A 23,610-nucleotide genomic window follows, 5' to 3' on the forward strand; every position below is an offset into this window, starting at 1 on the left:
AAGTCACTTAAATCCCCTTTCTTCGCCATTCTGATGCTCACTTTAAACTGCAGCAGATCCTCTTGACCATGTCTACATGCCGAAATGCAGCGAGTTGCTGCCATGCGATTAGCTGATTAGACATTAGAGTTAACGAGCAGGTGGACAGGCGTACCTAATAAAGTGGCCGGTGAGTGTATTTTCTTTATTTGTGATGTGTGAGCTCTTATTGCAGGTCAATATATTACAGTAAACCAGTAGTTCAGTGAGATCCAGCTTCAAATACCGAGATTACATTGTGCTATATACGCACATTCCCTTTCTTTGTGTTTGTTAAGAACCAGAAACGCGCGTAAAAAAAATGAAGCGTAAAAACTACAAACATGGCGGACGCGTTAGGTGGATAGGCTTTGGTAAAGACGTTTGAATGACTGTTAATTGACGTATCACGCTGGAAAACGCTTAAATCACGTTTCTCACGCTGTATTTCATCTGCAGCAACAATGTGAGCTAGTATAAAGAGGAGTTTAGCCATAACTTCTGAATTCATTACAATACAAACACCTGAGGCGATTTCTCTGATTGATGAGTGGAGATGATTGACAGGACACGTGACTAAGCAGCAGAACGGGCCGTTAATGAGTAAGACTGACCCAATGCTCTCATAATCTTCTGCTATATACTCAAAATATGCACTTTTTATTCACAAACGAGTAACTTAACGTGCTTTTAATAGGCAGCAAAGGTGTCTGTTGAATCCCGGCTCGTGTTGTTGCTTCCTTGGTTACTGCCACCACGGTAACGCAAAGCTGACAGGAGGAGGAAGTGAGCGGAATCTTCGAGTTTCTTGATTTAACGCCACATTATTTTAATCTAACGAGCACACTGTGTTGTGTTTTCAGCTGGCAGTCTTGTTTTTAAAGTGCTGGAGACCGTATCGCCGCATCTAAAGGTGAGCTAAAAGCTAAGCATGTTTTCTCCCTCATGAAGTCTTAATAACCCGCTTTGTGTGGATGTAAGGTTAATTAAATACAGTGAATATCATGAGGGTTGATACGGGGGTAGTTTAATGAATGGGCTGAAATCTTTCTCCTGTTTTGTTATTTCAGAGACCAGCATGAGCGAGTCTGACTCTGTTTTCTACCCGCTCCACATCGGATGCTCCTCTCAAACCGAGTAATTCATAGTTATCCCGATTATTTGTATATATTTCCTTCTTTATATGCTTGCTTGTTGGTCATACATTGATAATTCACGTTACTTTTGTCATTTTATTTCCCATAGATAGCTTTTCGCAAGCAGTTTCTATAAAGCCCTTGTTCATAATAAAATAGCTCCATTAATAAAGTATAGCTCCGTTTATATTCATGCATAATCACAATCCTATACATGTATGAAGACTCAACTACAACAGAACCATTCTGCATTTATAATAGTGTCATTAATCTTTATAGGGGATATATTGTATTTGAATGCTCGTTCATAACTCATAATACACTGATTTATATCTTGTTTTTAGCTTAAAGTCATAAATGATGCATTATATGTGTTAAGAACCGTATTATGACTTATTAAGTATTTATAAAGCGACATGGCTTCTATTAAAAATATAAAAGCTTTTGTAGCTTTAACATAAGCTTTTAACAATGCAAACTGCATCTTTATCAATACAGCATGATTTATTAATACTTCTAAATCAGTGTATAATGTGCAAACACGCCAATTTCTGTGTAACGAAGAGCAGATTACAGCACATTTCTAATCATAATAGTGTTAATAACTCGTCTCTAATAACTGATTTATTTTCTCTTTGCTGCATATAAAGACAGAATTCAATTGTATGTGTGCAGATACATTAGATTAGTCAGTACTGACGACTAAACTGATCAACTCATCTAACAAAAACTACTGAAGATCACACTGCAGGGAAATGCACAAATGTTGAGGGAAAATATTAAATGAAATTGTAATAAACATGAAAAATCCTGACATTAACAGTGAAGATATATCTTTCAGTTTAATAAAAATTACATTTGCAATAACACCTTTTAAATCAAATGTATTCTCTTTCTATTCCTAAAGATGTTCAGTGAGCAAACTCTTATTTTAAGAAACATAGCTGTTTAATAACACTGTTTTGTGTAAAAGCACCCAAATATATGATCTATATTCACTGAGAAATGCATGAAAATATTGATTCTCATAAGGGAGTGTACTCATTAATGCTGCATGCATGTGTTTATTGTATAATTTGTAAATAATAATGGCCTACAGAGCTGTTCATTATGATCAAGGGCTTCACAGAAACCGTCTTTGAACTGGTTAACTGATGCAGTTTTTGTCTGAACAGGTTTTTGGATACGCAGCGCCTCTGCCGTCGGCTCAGCCAGTGTTATCTGGAGGAGTGTGTGTTCCCGGTGCTGCTGCCGGCGCTGCATGCTTTACTAGAGGAATCACAGAAGCACCACTGCACACAGGTCAGCCTACACTCATTCATTTCATTATATTTACAGTTAATACACAAATACACCTCACTGAACATCTACACTAGCTGACTAAAGTCCTGTGGAGGATCTCAGCTGTGAGAGCAGCAGATCATAACTGGACTTCCAGATGATCATGTGGAGAAGGTGGATTTCTCTGCTGGATCATCTGCTGATCTGCATCCTGATCATCACCAATACTGCAGAAGACCTACTGGAACCAGCATGGACTCAAGATTCCCACAGAAATCAGTCAAGTTTGGTGAAGGAGACATCATGGTTTGGGGTTCATTCAGTATCTGCAACATCATCAGCCTGAGGTATCAAGACATCTGTGCTGCCCATTACATTACAACCCACAGGAGAGGGACAATTCTCCAGCAGGATAGCGCTCCTGCTCATACTTCAGCCTCCACATCAAAGCTCAAGCTGCTGCAGGATTGGCCAGCCCAGTCACCAGACATCAACATTATTAAGCTGATGAAGAAGGAGGTGTTGAAGATGAACACAGAGACTCTTGATGAACTCTGGGATCCTGCTGAAGGCTTTCTTCTTCATTCCAGATGACTTTATTAATCAGTGATGTGAGTCATGTCAGAGATGTATGGATGCAGTCCTCCAAGCTCATGATGGAGTCAGACACAATCTTCATTCTGTCTCCACTGCAGCAGGACTTTATATTCTATACTGGACATTATTTCTGTTCAGTGATGAGACTTTAGTCTGAGCAGAGTCAGAGCGCACTGTCCTCATCAAATCAGTCAACATCAAGACATGATCAGATTTATTGAGCTCAAATCAGCAAAATCTAGAGGCCTTCACCTTTCATAGAGACACTTCTGACACCAGATCAGCAACTAGAGTCCAGTTATTATCTGCTGTTCCTAAAAGTTGAATAGGCCACAAGACTTCTGTCAGGTAGAGTACACACAGACATCACCTCTTGACTGTATAGCTGCAGGTTAACCATGTTTACATGATAACTGAATAATATAATGCATTGCCTTTATTAATAGATGTTAATAAAGCATCAGTAAATGTCGAATACATGAACTAAAAACATCTGAAAACTAATGAGAGCTTATCGTAAAGTGTGATTTTTTTAACCCTATATACATTCAGCTGCAGATATTAATATAAAACACTGTATAATCTCATCACAGTTTAAATCTTTTGTTCATAATTCATTTTTTTATATATTTAGAAGAAAAGGAGGACATTTAATGGCTGTGACTTCCTTACAGAATGGCTGTACAAGTGAGTGGAGAATATACAGTGCTGCTGGTGTCTTACAGTCATTGAGTTGTGAATGTTATTGATACGGTGAAAAGGCTCAGTGTGTTTAAATGTATTTTAATATGTAGTTTAGGTCAAAATACTTTCCCTTCTTGTGAACTTTTAGTATTTAAAATATTTCCCAAGTGACTTTTACCAGAGAGCAGATTCCTCCAGCACATCTCTCATCATAACAGTGTTCATAACTCATCTCTAACAGCTGATGTGTTTCCTCTTCTCCATGATGACAGCACATAATATTAGACTAGATCTTCTTCAAGACACTAGTGTTCAGCTTACAGTGGCATGTAAAGGCTTCACTAGGGTAATTAGGGTAAAGTTAGGGTAATTAGGCAAGTCATTGTATAACAGTGGTTTGTTCTGGAGACAATCCAACACTAATATTGCTGAAGGGGTGAATAATATTGAGCTTAACATGACTTTAACACTATTAAACACTGCTGTTATTCTAGCACAAATAAAACACATCAGACTTTCTCCAGAAGAACAAACATTAGAGGAGAAAATCTGCTAAAAATCACTTTGGAAATATTTTAAAGATGATAAATATTTTACAGGTCGTTGTTCAACTGTACATCATTTATTTATATAAGTTCTCTTATTTGTCAGTAAAAACCCACGTTGGACAGACAGAATGCCGACACAATTTGAGAACATTCCGTTTGTCCAGAACTGGCTTTCCAAACAGTAAGTGTATTGTTTAATTAACATCAACTGTGCAAATAAATAAACATAAATATATATATATGTACAGTACTCAACAATAAACAAAAACAGATTTATAAACCTATATATATATATATTCAATAAAATAATATTTTAGTCACTGAACATCTTCAGAAATGGAAAGATAATACATTTACATTTAACATTTTATTTAATATTTTCTCTAACACAGTGCTCAGCATAATTGAGTACAGCCCATTTTTGAAAATGAATATTTTTCTCTATTTCTCAGTGAATATAGGCGATGTGTTTTTGAGCGTTTAAACAAAACAGATTTATTAAACAGATATATTGATTAAAGTAATAGTTTATTATGTTAATCAATGCTTCTGTTGATTTTTCCTTTTTTAAATTTGTAAATGTTTCTATAACATATAAATTTGGCTCTGCTAATTTTTGCAGCGTTATCACAAGTTATTTTGTTAAATGAGCTCCAGATTTGGCTTCAGTACGGACTAATCTAATGTATATGCACACATATAATATTGTAGAGCTTCCTATTAAACATATGAATTTAGAAGAGAGATTTGTGAGGGCTGTACGCATATATGCTGAGCACTGTGCATTTGGGTGTGCTCATTTTTAGACTGTTATCGTAAGTTCTTGTGTTAGATGAGCTCCAGATTTGATGATCTTGGATTGATTTAAGTTCTGTGTCTGGATTGGCTCCTTCTGTTTACACCAACCTGAGGGTTTCCATAGCAACTGCATATTAATACCCTCTCCTACTGTTAGTCTGCTATGAGGGAATGATGTGTGGCTGTTGATTTATATTATTTACTAAATTTCCCTTTTATAGTATTTAATTAACATCTGCCCCCAAGCCAGCCCTAAACCCAACCGTAACAGTACTGTAAAAATATTAATTATTGTTATACAGTGTGATAAAGAATGCTGCTATGCTGATGTGTGTATCACACTTCCGGCCGGCCGCGTATCCCATCTAGACTTCACCATGAAGTGCTGAAGGAAGCCCCGCCCCCTAATCAATATTCAGTTCCAGTCTGAAGTTCATTAACATACTGACACAAGCATTCAGAAGCTTCCACTTCACACAGACTTGAATTCTTGCTTTAAAATGTTCATTATTCAAATAATAAATATATAATCACATAAATAAATCATTTTAAATTGTAAAAGAAATAGTTTAAATTGCTTTTCTTTATCCGTTTGTTGATGGAGTTAGAAAATGCCATTGTTCAGTACAACTTCATGTGACGGCGAATAAAACGTGTAGAATATGAGCATTATAAATGACCAAATGATCTTGAAATGAGGTAATGTTATAGTGTTATAATGTGATAGTGTAATGAAAACATCATCTGTAGCGTATTAGAGGAGGGGAATGTTCTTGACATGTTCTTGGTGTTTGCTGTGTAACGTAGTGGAAATGAGATGTGAACGTCTGCTTGTGTTTGTCAGTCCCAGACCGCAGATCCAGGTTCCTCCAACACCTGAGCAGGCTGCAGTGCTGATCCAGGCGTTCTGGAGGGGATATAAGGTACAAACACATCAGTACAGTCACTGAACGTGTTCACAGAGGTGTGTTCTGTACATCTGATTATGATTGAGCTGTTGTAGAGACGCTCTGCTCTGTACGCTGTTTGTAACCAATAAAGCTACTTAAATGTACTTTCATATTAATATAATTGTATTGCTCATCTGCACAGTTCATAAAACAGTCAGCAAAGCACATAAACCATCCACATGTGTATATGCAGATGCAACTTTTAATTTACTTTCAGTGGTTTCTAATGTGTTTCCCAGTACTGGGTTACAGCTGGAAGGCCATCCGCTGTGTAAAACATATGCTGGAATAGTTGGCGGTTCATTCCGCTGTGGTGACCCCTGATGAATAAAGGGACTAAGATACAGTCACTAAATCAGTCACTGAATTGACCATCAAGATCTGCCGTAGTGTTGTTTGGGTTTACAGTAGAGCTTGATGTATGTCCTTCACCATCCCTTTCTTCAGCAGATGAGCTCTCAGTAAAAATCAGCTGAGTGAGCAGTGGATGCGGTGTGTGTGTGTGTGTGTGTGTGTGTTCAGGTGCGTGCTCATCCAGAGGTGCAGGAGCTGCGGCAGTGGCAGAGGGAACTGCAAGAGAAGAGCTGCGACATCAACAAAACGGTTCAGGATTTCTGGACGCATCAGGAAAACAGAGGTTCAGCATTCATCAGAGTCTTCCCTTTCAGATATTACTGTGAGAGAACTCCTGCTCTGGCTAACTTACCTGGGCAATAATTTATAAAAGAAATAGGATTTCACACAACGGCTCATTTTGTTTTTAAATTACATGTACAGTAGATATCAATAAATATATATACTGTAGGAAAAATGTGAAATATTTACTGTTTTATTTTAAATTTATTTTCCCAAATGATGTTGAACAGAGCGAGGGCATTCACACAGCATTTCCTATTACACATTTTCTTCTTATTTCTTGTTGTTTGGCTGCAATAAAAGCAGTTTTTATTTATTATAATGATGTTTTTAGGTCAATATTATCAGCCCCCTTAAGAAATATTAGTTTTGGTCTACAGAAGAAACCACTGTTATACAGTGACCTGCCGAATTAACATGGTTAAGTCCATAATATAGTGTATAATTCTACATGTAGACCTTTTTAATAGAACAGTCAGACAGCTTTGAAAACAGTTTCAATCTATTTGAACTAATAATGCTGTATGAGGGAATCAGCGCCACCTGCTGGACTGATCATGATATAAACGCCATGTTATGGGGAGGGAAAACTCTCTCTTACCCTCATCATCAGACGCCATCTTCACTCACTCATTTTCCTGTATTAATATCCTTGATTATGATGGGCATATCTCTTATTTTCACATCCCAATGTTGACAGATATGATATACAGCTGACCGGTCGCACACACACACACACACACACACACACTGTAAAGCTGATATGTTAAAGTAGTGTGATCAGTGATTGTGTACTTCTGCATTATTGAACTGTGTGTGTGTGTGTGTGTGTGTGTGTGTGTGTGTGTGTAGTGTGGTCAGAGCTGGATGCGCTGGTGGACGGCGCGGATCCGCATGTGGAGGCTGGAGTGTATATTGAGGTTGTGCCGCCGACGCCGCAGAACAGAGCGCTTTACACACCGACTCCAGCAGAGAAAACAGAGCTCCTGACGCCCTCCACACACACAGCGGCATCTTAAAGGGCCAGTTCACACACAAACACACAGCTCTGTCATCATTTCAACACTCTGTCTGTTGTTCAACACTGGAGAAGATGTTTAGCAGAATGCTCAGAACCATGAACTGCTGTAGTGTTTGCTTTCCCTCTGTGCAAGTCAATGGTTACTGGCTTCAAGCATCCTTTGAATGTACTGCATATATATTTAATAATAAAACAATAAATATGTTTCATTAAAGGACATAAAGGTTCATGAATATTTGGAAATTGATGCGTTGTAAATGTGTTTGCCTCTATACAGCATCACAATGGATGAGAAATGATCAAGACGTGCTTCACCTGCAGGCGGTCAGCAGTGTTTACATCCACATCAGGTGAACGCTGGAGGATTTACAGCAGTCTGCATATGTGCCTTCCACTTGTTAGAGGGTCCAAAATTTATTGGACAGAATAATAATCAGAAATCAAACTTTCACTATTTTTTTTTTTTTTTACACATCCTCTGCAGTCAGTTACAGGCTGAAGTCTGAAACTCAGAGACATGAGCAGACGCTGGGTTCATCTCTGCTGGTGATCTGCCAGACCTCTGCTCTGTCTTCAGCTCCTGCTTGTTCTGGAGGCACTTCCTCTTCAGTTTAGTCTTCAGCAAGTGAAATGCATGCTCAATCGGGTTCAGATCAGGTGATTGACTTGGCCATTGCATGACATTCCACTTCTCCTTCAAAACGTCTTAGGTTGCTGTTGCAGTGTGTTCGGGTCATTCTCATTTCATCACCAGCTTTATCTTTCATCTGTGTTGGTGTAGAGAGCTGAAAATATTTAGTTGTGTCGATGTCCAAATATTTATGGACCTGACTGTATCTTACAAAACGTTTAGCCTAAAATGGGCAGAAACTCAAAGCGAAGTATCTGAATGAATTATATTACAAACTTGAAGCTGATATCTCTAAAGCAGAGCCTTCAGCAGCAGTTTGGCTGCAGTACCAGACATGACCACATCCAGTTTACACTGCTGACCACACAAGAGCGCCACCTTTCTCTCTGTTTTCAGCAGTATGAGCCATATTTTAAACATCTACTATCTACATCTAATTTTATAGTATGGAAAGCTCTGTGTATTTGATGTGAATATAACCTCTAAAAACACATGTGTGGATTGCTGTAGCAAAGTAATGCTGTACGTCACTGATAAGTAGCATTGTTGCAGATTAATGAATATCCTGTTGCTCAGCAATATCTATAATAAATCATCACCAGATGTGGAAACTACACAGGTATCTCTTCTACATCACATTAAAACCAATCCTGTGCAGGATATTCTCTGACTAATCGAGCTGGGGTTAAACGTGCACAGCGGCTGCCCATAGCTGTGTTTAGAGGCAAAGATGTGAATTAGATTTAAGAGCAGTACTGTCATACTGAATAAGAGATGAGCAGCGTGTGCATCAGCGCTGCACAGTAGAGCATCAGCTCCAGCATCACTGAGAGGAGTGGAGTCTGCTGACCTGCTGGGATTCTCCACTGGGCTGTTTGCTCTCCTCTAACAACAGAAGAAGAAGAAGAATACTGAAGCACTGTGATGACGGACTGACGGAGGACTTTTACAATCTGCACAGCAACATCACACATCTCTACAGTATTGAGAATTGATGAGACGCACAGCGGCACTCTGAATGCTTTTATTCCTTGATTATGTTGATGGGTGAGGAGAGAGGTTAGAGACGTGGAGGAACAGCAGAGTCAGTCACACATGTGCATATCCACTAGTGTTTATTAATACTACTCAACAGAAGTGATCCACTCATCTTCAGTCATGTGAAAATACACAGGTTATTTGATGTCCAGGAAAACATGTGTGGAAATGACACACACACACACACACACACACATACATATATAAACACACACAGGATCTTGGCAAAACAACATAAAGAAGAGTGTACATTATCTGAAGGCCCAACAGGAGCTTTTCCTTCACATGTAGGATTAGTTTAACACTTGACTGTCAGGAACAGACAGAAATGAGCTTTCCTTAATCATTTATCTTCATCATAACCTTCAGATCAGTGTCCTCATTGTCCAGCTCACTGAAACACATCAAAACTGTGGAAGAAAAGATCTCCTAAAGGGTCAGTTCACTCAATAAACGAGCCTTCACTCACTCTCTACTCTCTCTTGACTGATTATCAACATTTATGAGTGTCTTTCTCCTGTTGAACACTAAAGAAGATATTTTGAAGAATGTTGAAAACTGGTAACCATAGACTTCCAGAGTAAACTCAGAAATAAAGGTCTGCGATCTGCCACTGGGGTGGTACCTTTTCAAAAGGTACAAATTTGTACTTAAAGGGTCCATATTAATACCTCAAACGTATATATTACTGCCTAAACATTTTAAGAGGAACACGTGGAGTTTTTAGGCATGCTTGAGGTAATAATATGGACCCTTTAGGTACAAATGTGTACCTTATTGAGAAGGTACCACCCCAGCGACAGCTCCTATACCTTTATTTCTCAGTGTACTATGGAAGTCACCGGTTTTTAACATTCTTCAAAGTGTCTTCTTTAGTGTTCAACAGGAGAAAGACACTCATGAAGGTTTTGAATGAGTAAAGTTGTTGTGTTTTTCAGTTTTGGGTGAACTGAGTCTTGATTTGATCTCCATCGTGACAGCAGCGCTCATTCCTCACAGCAGCAGAGAGAGTGTGACATGCAGAGCGCTCGCCTTGTGTGTGTGTGTGTGTTTTCATATTGACATGTTGCATAGAATATCTTTGAGCAAGGTCTACTGTAAATCTAATACTGGAGACAAACCATAAGCCAGATCACAGTCGTTTATTCACATTTATAATAATGTTATGATCAAATTTGATCCTGTAGTATATAAAGGCTGTCAGACTGTGAACATCTGCAGGTTTAGTTTAACTGTTAATGCTGTAAAGCAGCCATGATTAGTAGATCACATTAGCGGGATGATGAAGAGGAGTTATTAAGGTATGAAGTGTGTCGCTGTCTACACCGCGTGAGCACTCTCGCCTCTATAATCTGCAGCAGGAGTACCGTATTGATCATCTCATCACCTCTGTGGTCATACGCAGGATGATGATGATGATTATTCATACTCGCCTAAATGCCCATTTCAATCAAGTTAACTCATCTTTATTTCTATAGAGCGTTTACAGTGTAGATTGAGCCAAATCAGCCCTGACACATCTCATTATTTACTCACTCTTTACTCATTATACACACTTTAATCAGACATCTGACCCTATATCTGAGGGTAAAATCAAGTTTCATTAATATAGGCTGAGTTTTCTGCCAACTGGCAACCCTGTATACTGTTTAATTATCATGACTAGTGTTGGGTCAGTGTGCAGTGGGCAGCATCACACACACACACACATGCACACACACACACACACACACACACACACACACACACACACACACACACACACACACACACACACACACACACACACACACACACAGCCAAACATCTAACAGTGGTGTAAAATCAAAATAATGTCATCAAAACTACGTTCTTCCTTAAAACCAGCTGAAGAATCTGTCAACAGAGGAGCTAAATGATGTTCTTCCAACACTAAACAATGTGATTCTACAAGATTATTCCCCCAGTGTCAGATTATTCTGCCTGTTTTAAGGAAACTCTTCACTCTGACTCAATATTTCTGAACACAAGAGCCCAGTTCACACTGCATGACTGTAAACATGAGCAGATCGCTGTGCTGTTCACACTATAATCCACAAGAGGGCGTCTCACACACACTGCATGATCTGAGGGAGGAGCCTGCAGAAAAAGCTGAACCCCATTGGCTGCTTGTGTGCTGATGACATCACTGACAGCGTCTCAAGCTTCTCTGGAAGTTTTTAAGGAGGCGTTTAAGAACAGCTTCAGTCAGCGGATCAATCGCTCATCAGCGAGGGTCAAGTGGATAGATGTGGCTTTAACACTAGCACCGCAGACGCAGGCAGAGAGTTTTGAGTTTGTATAAGTGAAGAACTCTTTGAAATGTCTGTATGATAACTTACAAATCAGGTTTGAAGTCCTGCAGTGTGAACGAGGCGTCACTTGTCTAGAAAGTGCTTCTTGATTTAAGAGTTTTCAGGACTAGAAACAAAACACAAACTCTCACATTATTACACACTCGAAATCAATCCACATCAAGCCAAAAACAAGACGATTCCAGTGATTGGACCTGAGCCTTCTGGATTACCTCCACTGTACAGCTGAAGCTCAGAGATTAAACAACGTTAGTTTGAAGAAAGAATCCTAATAAAATGTGAATATCCTGCATCATCACCTCACAAATCACTGTGTTCAAGACAGAGTCAATATTCAACTAGTGGAGAAACACAGGAACATCAGTGTGCTGAAATACATCCCGTCTGCAGCGCAGTGATTCTCACATTTCATTTAGCACTACATTTGATCTCACAGAAGAGCGCTGGAGATGTGTCACTGGGGGCCCATTCTCAAACACACACACACACACACACACACACACACACACACACACACACATAATAGAATAGGATAGGATAGAATGTGTAGGTTTCACTGCACCAACACCACTTCAGTAGAGACAGACCTGTTTATTCTGCGTGTGATATACCGACCCAGGCTGATTGGAAATGTGTATATATATCTATAGAGAGAGAGAGAGAGAGAGTGAAATGTAAAATGCATTGCTGCAGGTGTGTTTTCTTGCAGCTTCTGATGGCAAATCCACTAGAGGGCGCTGTCTGCATTATTCTGAATCTGAAATGCATTACTCAAGCTGTGTTTTGTTGTACATTTCAGATGACAAACCCACTAGAGGGCGCTGTCTACATTTTGAGAATGAAATAGGTGGTTTATTGTGTGTTTTGAATGACAAATCCACTAGAGGGCGCTGTCTGCATTTTGAGAATCTGAAATACGTAATTTAGCAGGTTTTATTGTGAGTTCACTGTGCATATTTTCGTGAATGCAAAATGCACGACCCAGGCTATGTTTGATGTACATTTCAGATGACAAACCCACTAGAGGGCGCTGTCTGCATTTTGAGAATGAAATAGGTGGTTTATTGTGTGTTTTGAATGACAAATCCACTAGAGGGCGCTGTCTGCATTTTAGCGAAAGTGAAATACATCACTTAGGGTGTATTTGGTTGTACGTTTCACATGACAAATTCACTAGAGGGCGCTGTCTACAATTTACGAATCTAAAAAATACGCTTCTTAGAGTGTTTTGTCCAACACAATCTCACAGCAATTTGTAACTTTTTGATTTAGTGTCTAATTTGTATGAATTTGTACGATCTAATTCGAACAATTTAGTCTGATTTGCTCATCCCCCAATGACGATTGGGTTTCGGGGTGGGGTTAGGTGCCTCACCTCCTTTTTAAAATCATACATTTTCGTACGACTGATCTTGTATGAATTAACCACTAAACTGACAAAATGTAAAATACGTCTGTTTCCTCAAGAGATCAGACTGGTTTTGTCACTTGATTCAATGACAAATCCACTAGAGGGCGCTGACTATGTTCTTTAAATCTGTAATACGTAATTCAGCATATAACATGCTGTGCGTTCCCTGTGACAAATCCACTTTGGGTGCTGTGAATATTTTTTGGTAATCCGAAATGCACGATTTGGGCTATGTTTGATGCACATTTCAGATGACAAATCCACCAGAGGGCGCTGTCTACATTTTGAGAATGAAATACATTACTCAGCATGTGTTTTGCTGTATGTTTCACATGACAAATCCACCTGAGGGCGCCGTCTACATTTGTGTGAATCTGAAATACATTATGTATTAGCGCATGTTTTGTTGTGCTTTAGTCGACAGTTCCACTAGAGGGCGCTGTCTACAATTTGAGAATAAAATACGTTATTTAGCGCGTGTTTTGTGCATTTCAGATTACAAATCCACTAGAGGGCGCTGTGTACATTATTGCAAATCTGAAATACATCACTAGGGGTGTGGTTTTTTGTATGAATTCTATGACAAATCCACTAGAGGGCGCCATTTACATTTTCACAGTTCATCGTCTTTCTTTTATACTACCACTAGAAGGCGTGCTTGTAGACAAGTGTTTGCACAAGCACACATACACTGCCATCTTGGTTTTACCTTGATTTTTACATGGCTTTTATCTCTTGTGTGCATCACCAGTCTCGAACCCAAGCCCTCAACACTATAAAGTGAGCATTGAGCAAATGCACTATGCCAGAAATGCTTCCCACATGGAGATAGATAGGAGACGCAAACGTATCCGTTACTAATCAAAGACACCGTTAAGCTCTTTTGTGGTGTTTATGTGGTTTAGTGCAAAGAACTGCAAGATAATAATCCCTAATCTGTTGATAATATGTCCCTGTGAATATCATTAGTGTGGAAGGCATGTGTTGTTGTGGTCATACTGCCCCCTAGTGTTCATTTCACCCACACTGCAGATGCTGCTGCTCCTTACAGTTTTAGTCTCGTTTCAAATCCAAATATCTGAGAATTCTTAAATCCAGAAACATTCTGTAGACTAGAGTAAAGTAAAGTCTTGTGTTCAGAAATAAAGAGTCAACATTAGGTGTGTTTTTCTGGTAAACGAGCTGATTAATCTGACAATGTGTGAAGCTGAACAATATTATTTCCATTTGAAAACAAGACCCCATTGTCAGATTACTCTGCTTGTTTTCAGGGGAGACTGTAAGAGCAGCGTGTTTGGCGGTGTATTTCCAATGAGCCCGTGTTGAAGCATACTGAGATCCCCTCAGGACAGATCTGAGGCCAGTACGTGGAGATGTATTTCAGACAGTGACATGAACAGCAGAAAGTGGAGGAACTCAGAATCACTACAGCTACTGATGGTGAAGGGAACGGTGTCCGGTGGTGTTTGCCCGCACATACCAGCATCCCAGTCCTTTATTTGAGCCCTGTGGGCTTCTTCATCACCGCACGTCTGCATGCATCTCATCTCTCAGGGGTTTCTGCCTCCTCTTCTCCAGTCGCTCTTCTCCGAGTCTCCTTCACCAGAGCTGTCTGCCGGTGTATGTGGGGGGAGCCGACGGAACCTGCGATCACAACAACAACAACAACAACACATCAGACACAACTACAGCACATACAGCTGAAGAATCACTCACCCTATTTACTCACCTATTTTTTCTATTCTGCCGCCCTAGACGCGGCTATAACTGAGGTGCGGGTGGCGAGGGTAGTAGGGGACGCCGCTCTCTATATTCTGCCACCCTAGACGCGGATATAATTGTGGCCGCGGGTGGCAAGGACAGTTTCGGAGACGCCGCTCAATCTATTCTGCCACCCTAGACGCGGATGAGGGCGCGGATGGCGAGGGTAGTTTCGGGGACGCCGCCCTCTCTATTCTGCCGCCCTAGGCAGCCGCCTAGGTCGCCTCTATGGTAGCGCCGGCCCTGGACACGGCCTTAATGCCTTTGCGTCGTGAGCTTTAGACTTTATGCCTACATTGTTAAAATAGTACACAGAGTGTGTGTCTCGACTCCAGATCTCCACACACTCCACACACAGCTCATCCTCTAGACTAGAGTAGAGTATAGTGTTGTGTTCAGACATCAGGAGAGAGTTTCTCCTGACATTTACTTCAGGACTACTCGGCTCAAATACTGTTTTCAACTGACTATATAGTAGAGAAGTGTGAGATTTCAGAGCCTTGGAATAACAAACGGCAGAAAACTCCTGCTTCAAGCAGCACAACGAGCTGTGTTCATTACTGAAATCAGTGGAAGTGAATGAGATCTAGAGTCTGAAGTAATAACGTCTGCGTCTGCTCGTACATGAAGGACACAGTGAATAACAGCAGTGTAATAGGGAACTCACGGCTCCTCCGTTGAGGATCATGGTCATCTCGGTGGGCTGGTAGACGTTACTCCTGAAGGGGGCGCTGGGTCTGGCGCCGCCGCTGCCGTTATGATGACCTCCACCGCCCAAACCTGCAACAACACACACACACACACACGCTGTTATCAGGTTTAAAGACGCCACACGTCATGACATATACCATATGGACAATACACAAAGCTTTGTGAAACACTGAGGCTGATTCTCGATATGTGTTCTTCAGCGGTCTCGCGTCCTCGAGTAGCGTCATCATCAACCGCCAAAGCTCAGTTCCAATATTCAAGACTGCATGAACAGAGGACGCGTGAAACTTCTCGGCTGTGTTCTCGATAAAGGACGCATCGATGCAGACTTGAGCACAAAACTTGCTGGAGAAGTCCCAGAAGGCTTTGCGGCTGATTAAAGGAGGCGGGACATGCGGGGTTTATTATAGATTCACTATTAAAGTTCAGAGATGTACCTTACTGACCTCAGGAGTGTCTCTAAACGGTGAAAGTAAACATTAAACTCTTGGGTCTTGGTGTTTGTGTGTATGCGTACCTGCAGCGTTTTCGTCGAAGGCGTATCTCTGGTTGTCCACGAACTGCCGGTGGGACATGGGGATGTCCTCGTCCAGGCTGGCCTCCCTCATGCGTGAGGAATTCTGGGACGTGTCGAAATAATCAGGCGCTGACGGCTGCGGTGGAGCGCGGAGACAGGCGTGGGCTTCAGGAGCCGCGTGGCACAGCAGTAGCAGCCAGCCCTGAGCTACGAGCGCTACCGCTAACGCCGGGTCGTCCCAGTCTGGAGATTTATCCAGCATCCCGTTCCCATAGACGTAGAACCCGATCCAGGCCACCCACAGCAGGACGGACAGAACACAGGACACCAGCAGCCACACCACACTACAGTGCCACTGCCGCGTCTTCCCGCACAGCGCTAATGCCGCCGTCACTAGCGCCGCCAGCAGCAGCGCTAGCACATACACACAGGCTAGCGTAAAGTCCAGCGGCTGAAACTGGCACGCGGGGTGACCCTCCCTCAGCACGGTCAGCAGGAGCCATTCTGCAGCGATGATCCCCTGCACCGCCGTCAACCCTAGCGCTAGTCCGATCAGCGCACATCCGCCGGGGCTACGAGACTCGTTAGCTAGCCTGCGCAGCCGGAGACTCTGCGCTAGCATGCAGGCGAAGCACAGAGAGAAGAGCAGCCCCCAGAGGGCGCGGCGGATGATGCAGATGCTCTCGCTGAACTCGATCAGATACGCGAAGCTCAGTCCGAACAGGCCGATGATGCCGGTTAGCATTAGCATTATCAGGCCGATGCCGCTGCGCTTCGGAGCCTCGCTCACCGAGTGGAGCCGGCAGAGCAACACCATCAGCAGTAGCAGAGCAGACAGCACCCCAGCGGCCGCTAGCACCTCCACCGCTACGCCCCACACCGCATCCAGGTCACACAGCAGCGTGTAGGGCGGCGGCGGGCCCAGAGCACAGCCCAGCGGCACCGCGGGACGCTCCTGCTCACTGCAGCAGACATCCAGACCCGCCAACAGAAGGACCAACACATGGACAGAGCACATCTGAGGACACAAGAGGACAGAGAAGAGCAAACGTTAGTCCTGGACACAACTCACATCAAACCCTACACCTCCTGCTCTGATACGAGTGGAGGAGCGTTTATTCATGACGCATCCCAGAACTGTCAGTCCTTTAGGGAGGAGCTATCAGTCCTTTAGAGAGGAGCTATCAGTCCTTTAGGGAGGAGCTATCAGTCCTTTAGGAAGGAGCTATCAGTCATTTAGGGAGGAGCTATCAGTCCTTTAGGGAGGAGCTATCAGTCCTTTAGGGAGGAGCTATCAGTCATTTAGGGAGGAGCTATCAGTCCTTTAGGGAGGAGCTATCAGTCCTTTAAGGAGGAGCTATCAGTCATTTAGGGAGGAGCTATCAGTCCTTTAGGGAGGAGCTATCAGTCCTTTAAGGAGGAGCTATCAGTCATTTAGGGAGGAGCTATCAGTCCTTTAGGGAGGAGCTATCAGTCCTTTAGGGAGGAGCAATCAGTCATTTAGGGAGGAGCTATCAGTCATTTAGGGAGGAGCTATCAGTCATTTAGGGAGGAGCTATCAGTCCTTTAGGGAGGAGCTATCAGTCCTTTAGGGAGGAGCAGTCAGTCCTTTAAGGAGGAGCTATCAGTCATTTAGGGAGGAGCTATCAGTCATTTAGGGAGGAGCTATCAGTCATTTAGGGAGGAGCTATCAGTCCTTTAGGGAGGAGCTATCAGTCCTTTAGGGAGGAGCTATCAGTCCTTTAGGGAGGAGCTATTAGTTGTAACCCTGATCAAACACACCCGTCTGTAATCATTCAGAGCTGCTTTAGGTCCTAATGAATTGGTTCAGGTGTGTTTGATCAGGGTTGGAGCTGAACTCTACAGGAAGGCAGCTCTCCGGCAACAGGGTTGCTGGTCCTTGTTCTATATGTTCATGATGTGAACTACTTAGGAGCTAGGGGGAGTTCGCTCATCTAATTAAGGCATGGGCTCCCCTGAAAACAAAAAAAATATTGACTGTTACATTGACATGTGGTTTCAGTATTGTGTACTGGGATCATGAATTATCATCTTGAGTTCCAGAGCGAATAGAAAAATGATAGGCTGCCTGACGAGGTTATTTGTTTAGTTTTGTTGTTAAGTGAAACACTTGTGTTTGATAATTTTATATAAATAAATATAAAGGATTTTATATCAAGATCCCAAGAGGGTTCCCCAAAGGCCACAGTATAGTTTGAACACTGTATATAATATAAATGTAAGAATAAGTGCAGTTGCCCCAACAAATGCAATGCAGTAAAGCCCGTCTCCTAGAGCTCTACATGTGGTGTAGGTGTAGTAATAATCTAGCCGTTTACACAAGCTAGAGTGCACCATATACATGATTATGTCTGTTAGGAAGATCTCCTGACTGGCTCCTGAGTTCAGTTCAGTCAAACACACCAGAGTCTGGAGAACACTTCACAGTAGTAGATGTGCCTGATGAACAATAGGACAGTGTATTAAACTGGTCATATTTGTATACATGATGCCGTAAAACCTTAAACACAGCACATTTAACAACACTGCAGAATCCTGAATTCCCAATCACTACAGAGCTATTGATCAGCACATCCACACGACCGTCCTGCTGTAGTGGAGAGATCTACAGTAGACTCTGCTGGAGAACCTCAGGCTGTAGACAATTGCTCAAGGCAGGTCTGACCTGGTAAAGTCAGGTCGAGTCATCTTCAGTTCTCCAGAACGGTGTAGCGTGTAGAGTTAGTCGAGCAGCTCAACAGAGATGAAGAGGATAAAGCACAGCCACAGTGAAGAGGAGAAATCCAGCACATCAGGCGGACAGGAGAGCAGTGCTGGAGCACATGTAGATCAACTAAACCTCATGGAGTTCAGGTTAATCAAGGTGTGCGTGATCCACAGCAGCACAGCTCCACCAGCCCTGAGTGTGCAAGCCAGAAATAAAGATGAACTGAATGTAGATCATATCATGTTCATACACACACTCGCAGATCAGTTTAATATTAATAGTCTGCTCTGGCTTTGTTCAAGACTTCACTTTCAGACAGCGTGACAGTGGTCAGCACTGTGGCCTCACAGCACTCAGGTCTCTGGTTTGAGTCCCGGCTGGGTCAGTTGGTGTTTCTGTGTGGAGTTTGCATGTTCTCCCCGTGTTGGCGTGGGTTTCCTCCGGGTGCTCCGGTTTCAGTCCAAACACATGCGCTATAGGGGAACTGATCAACTACACTGGCCGTAGTGTATGAGTGTGTGTGTTAATAAGTGCGTATGGGTGTTTCCCAGCAGCTGGAAGGCCAACATGTGCTGGAATAGTTGGCGATTCATTCCGCTGTGGTGACCCCTGGGGAATCAGACAGCTGTTACCTTCTGTTATTGGATGAGGAGGCATCACAGCGATCAGAAACACACTGTGGTGTACCTCAAGGCTCAGTTCTTGGTCCGTTGCTTTATTTGGGGATATCTGACAGCCTCTTGTCATTGCAGGCCACATTTCAGGCATCTGTAAAACTATTTTCATCTCAAAACAAGTGATGAAGAAAGGGACTAAGCCGAACAGAAGATGACTGCCTGAATGAGTTGTAGATATGTACTGCAGAAATGCATTACGAGCTCACGGTTAGACTCTCGTAATGCAGCATCACTCAGTGTTTGCCCTGGATTGGAGAAATCTGACATATAAAAATAAATAATTACTAATCAATAAAAATAAATGGATCTTACAACTTTGACACATTTTCCCTTCATTTACAGACATCATGATATATTGTGGAAGGTTGTCTTGTGATCTATCATCATCATCATCACTGTCCAGTCTTCCCTGCTGATCATCTTTAATCCCGACTCCACACTGCAGATATACTGCAGCTCTACCCTGAAGGCCTGACCACACTATCTTCAGCTGGACGATGCACGTCCCCTTCAAAGGCCAGGTCAGAGACATCAGGTGAATTATACAAAGAAGAATGACGTGTGCCCTGCTGCTGGATCCTGATCTCAGTGCCTCTGATTTAGACTCTGGCTCTTTGCTAAACGCTGTAGATCTCCATCGGTGGACACTCGTGTGTTTGTTTGTTTCATTCCTGTGTGTGGGAAACGGCTAGAGCTGATGTCATGAGCAACTGAGCAGGCATCGCCATGGTAACAGCAAGATCCAGAGAGAGAAGTGTGTGTGTGTGTGTGTGTGTGTGTTTGGGGGGAGTGTTCACCCATTCTCTGCACACAAACAACCATGCTTCAACATTGTCCCAACCTGAACACACACACACACACACACACACACACACACTCAGTGCACTGCAGAACAAACACTTCTCTAACGCTGTGATGCTCAGTAAGACGAGCGCTGCCTCATTTCTGGAAGTGTGTGTGTGTGTGTGTGTGTGTGTGTGTTATTTGTGCTGCAGAAACTGAATCAAAGTCCCCATGTTGTGACGTTAGCAGTGAAACTCCTCAGTGAAACACGTGTGTGTGTGTGTGTGTGTGTGTGTGTGTGTGTGTGTGTGTGTGTGTGTGTGTGTGACGGAGCGTGAGATCACGGCTGTGATGAGGAGCATTGATTGTGCTGAGCTCTGTCCTCTTTCACACGTGTAACACACAGGAGCATCACACGCGCGTGTGTCTCGTCTCGTGTGTGCAGGTGTACTCTCAGGTAGGAAGCGGTGTGGTTCGGGGAATGTGGATGTGTTCAGAGGGACATGCGCTGGCCTCTCCGTCTCCGAGCAGTGAAAGCCCCCCATCCAATCTGCTCCCACTCTTTTGTGCTGCTTTCAGCTGCTCTTACATAAGCAGATCCAGCTCTCACCAGTTCTGCTGCGCACACACACACACACACACACACACACACTGCTCTCAAACACACTCTCAAATTGGCCTGACGTTTCATAGAAAAGCAGAACGGAATGAAGTCTGGCCATCTTACTTTAAACTGAAGCGTTGAGAAAGACTGTGTGTGTTATTTTACATTATATAATACTAATTATTGCATCATCATCATCATCATCATTATTATTATTATTATTATTATTTATTAGCCAAAGTCACTTAATCAGTAAAGATGTTAAATGCATAAACACATCAACAACACTTTAAATCACAATTCCTCTGTTAACTGTGAGTGCTAGCTCAATAAATCTGTTATTATATTTAACACTGACATATAATATTATTCAATTATATTTAATACTGACATATAATATTAATAAGTGTCAGTAAGGCCGGGTTAAGGATGTAGAACAGACCAGACTCTATATCTGCTAATAAACACTGAACATGTTAATAATAGGCAGGTAATAAGCCTGTGCATTGGGACTGTTACTGACACATCTACGAGACTCTTTTGTAAACAGTGTGCTCACAGTATTCTCATCTGCACCAACCCTGCTCTGGTTCAGCAGAAACCAGTGCTGATCCACTCAACCCACCCCGGCTCTGAAGAGTGGTTTGCTTGTTTCTACACCAAGATCGCTAAATGGTTACCAGTTCAATTGCTCAGACAAACTCAGCTTCATTCAGACCAGAACAAAAAGCCTAGTGCACATACATCTGCACATACGTCGGTGTGAAATGGAACTTAAGTACCCTTTTGTACCCGATCAGGACATACATCCCATTAAAACCGTCCAAATGAGAGACCAAACCAAACAAAACCAAACCCTAAATGACTGATAGCTCCACCCTAAAGGACTGATAGCTCCTCCCTAAATGACTGATAGCTCCTCCCTAAAGCACTGATAGCTCCTCCCTAAAAGACTGATAGCTCCTCCCTAAATGACTGATAGCTCCACCCTAAAGGACTGATAGCTCCTCCCTAAAGGACTGATAGCTCCTCCCTAAAGGACTGATAGCTCCTCCCTAAATGACTGATAGCTCCACCCTAAAGGACTGATAGCTCCTCCCTAAAGGACTGATAGCTCCTCCCTAAATAACTGATATCTCCACCCAAAAGGACTGATAGCTCCTCCCTAAAGGACTGATAGCTCCTCCCTAAAGGACTGATAGCTCCTCCCTAAATGACTGATAGCTCCACCCTAAAAGACAGATAGCTCCACCCTAAAAGACAGATAGCTCCTCCCTAAATGACTGATAGCTCCACCCTAAAGGACTGATAGCTCCTCCCTAAATGACTGATAGCTCCTCCCTAAAGCACTGATAGCTCCTCCCTAAAAGACTGATAGCTCCTCCCTAAATGACTGATATCTCCACCCAAAAGGACTGATAGCTCCACCCTAAAGGACTGATAGCTCCACCCTAAAGGACTGATGTGAAGACGCATGTATGAGTGTGTTACAGCGCACTGTAGATCACACACATGTAGATGTAGTGTATAATCCCTGTGGAATGAATGTAGCTGATGCCCACTCACAGCACATGTGTCTGGCCCAGCACTGGAGCGCAGTGTAGCAGCAGATTAAAATGTTAGAGAATGACTGACGGAGGACGTCAATGTTAAATCACACTGGAGAGAGGATCAACACTATAGAGCATCTACTGTCTGAGAATAAAGCCCACACAGTGGCCAAAACCATCTACACTGCATCAGGACTACTCTATTCCCACCAGCTCATTCATTCAGCCAGTCATTCTCCTTCAGCTTAGTCTCTTAATTCACCACGAGTCGCCACAGCGGAATGAACCGCCAACTATTCCAGCATATGTTTTACACAGCGGATGCCCTTCCAACTGCAACCCAGTACTGGGAAACACCCATACACACTCATAATCAGCTCATAATGGTGTTCAGCATGGTTATATTGAGGTGTCGTGGTGTGTTCAGGCATGTAAACATCATCACATTATCCACATTACTGACATTTGTTTGATTAATTATTTACAGCAGACAGAAACTTCTGATTACTTCATGTCATTATTGTTTTAGTAAGTTTGTTTGGCATAATATATATTTTTAAGTAATATACACACACAGAAATCTGCCCTCTGTTAAACACAAATTGAGGAAAAAATAAGCGAGGGTGAATAATTCTGACTTCAGCTGTATATATATAATATAAGTGTATGTGATATACTGTCATACACACACACATGCTAACAAAACGATCTTGTTGCATCAATATTCGAGCAGTTCCAGTGTTGTGGATGTGACGTGCAGAACAAACTCACACCTCATTGTGGAAGTGACGGATGTGAAATTGTGTGTCTTTGCTAAATCAAATGTAACAGTCTGAAAACACTGACAGAGACATACACACAGAGTGTGTGTAAAGCGCTGGAAAACACCTGCTTACACAAACAACACAGAAACGGTTTTGGCATTTAGGTGAAAACTTTCTGCATGGAACTGCTCATTTACATGCACATCTCATCTGCATTTCAGAAAATAAATGAGCCATTCCATGCATGAGTCAAGCTTGCCATGAAATAAATGACATTTCACCAAAATAGCCAAACCGTTTCTGCATGTTTTGTGTAAGCAGGTGTTTTCCAGCGCTTTACACACACTCTAATATGTTTTCAGACTGTTATATTTGATTTAGCAAAGACACACAAGTGCCAATTTCACATCCGTCACATCCATAACAAAGCTTT

General features: G+C 42.3%; 2 protein-coding genes across 24 annotated transcripts in view; one reads left to right on the plus strand and one right to left on the minus strand.

Moving 5' to 3' along the window:
• The first annotated feature begins 592 nt into the window (after positions 1 to 592).
• On the plus strand, positions 593 to 9,580 carry iqck (IQ motif containing K). 23 transcript variants are annotated; one of them, XR_015480102.2, is made up of 12 exons: positions 593 to 621; positions 716 to 804; positions 882 to 931; positions 1,089 to 1,155; positions 2,330 to 2,456; positions 3,667 to 3,719; positions 4,368 to 4,445; positions 5,907 to 5,985; positions 6,535 to 6,649; positions 7,501 to 7,835; positions 7,947 to 8,019; positions 8,154 to 9,580. XR_015480102.2 is itself a non-coding variant. In XM_087243397.2 (10 exons), the coding sequence occupies exons 4-10, from the start codon at positions 1,097 to 1,099 to the stop codon at positions 7,665 to 7,667; spliced, it is 717 nt and encodes a 238-aa protein (XP_087099523.1). In that variant the 5' UTR covers positions 593 to 621; positions 716 to 804; positions 882 to 931; positions 1,089 to 1,096; the 3' UTR covers positions 7,668 to 7,912.
• The window catches only part of gprc5ba (G protein-coupled receptor, class C, group 5, member Ba), a 16,159-nt gene continuing 1,949 nt past the window's right edge, over positions 9,401 to 23,610 (minus strand). Inside the window, 5 exon segments of the mRNA NM_001324456.2 lie at positions 9,401 to 11,047; positions 11,114 to 12,498; positions 12,568 to 14,726; positions 15,511 to 15,623; positions 16,072 to 17,089. Coding sequence (NP_001311385.2) covers positions 14,682 to 14,726; positions 15,511 to 15,623; positions 16,072 to 17,089 — 1,176 coding nt within the window. The 3' untranslated portion in view covers positions 9,401 to 11,047; positions 11,114 to 12,498; positions 12,568 to 14,681.

Source organism: Danio rerio, chromosome 3 (genome assembly GCF_052040795.2).
Source record: "Danio rerio strain M-AB ecotype USA chromosome 3, GRCz13ab, whole genome shotgun sequence".
Taxonomy (NCBI): Eukaryota; Metazoa; Chordata; class Actinopteri; order Cypriniformes; family Danionidae; genus Danio; species Danio rerio.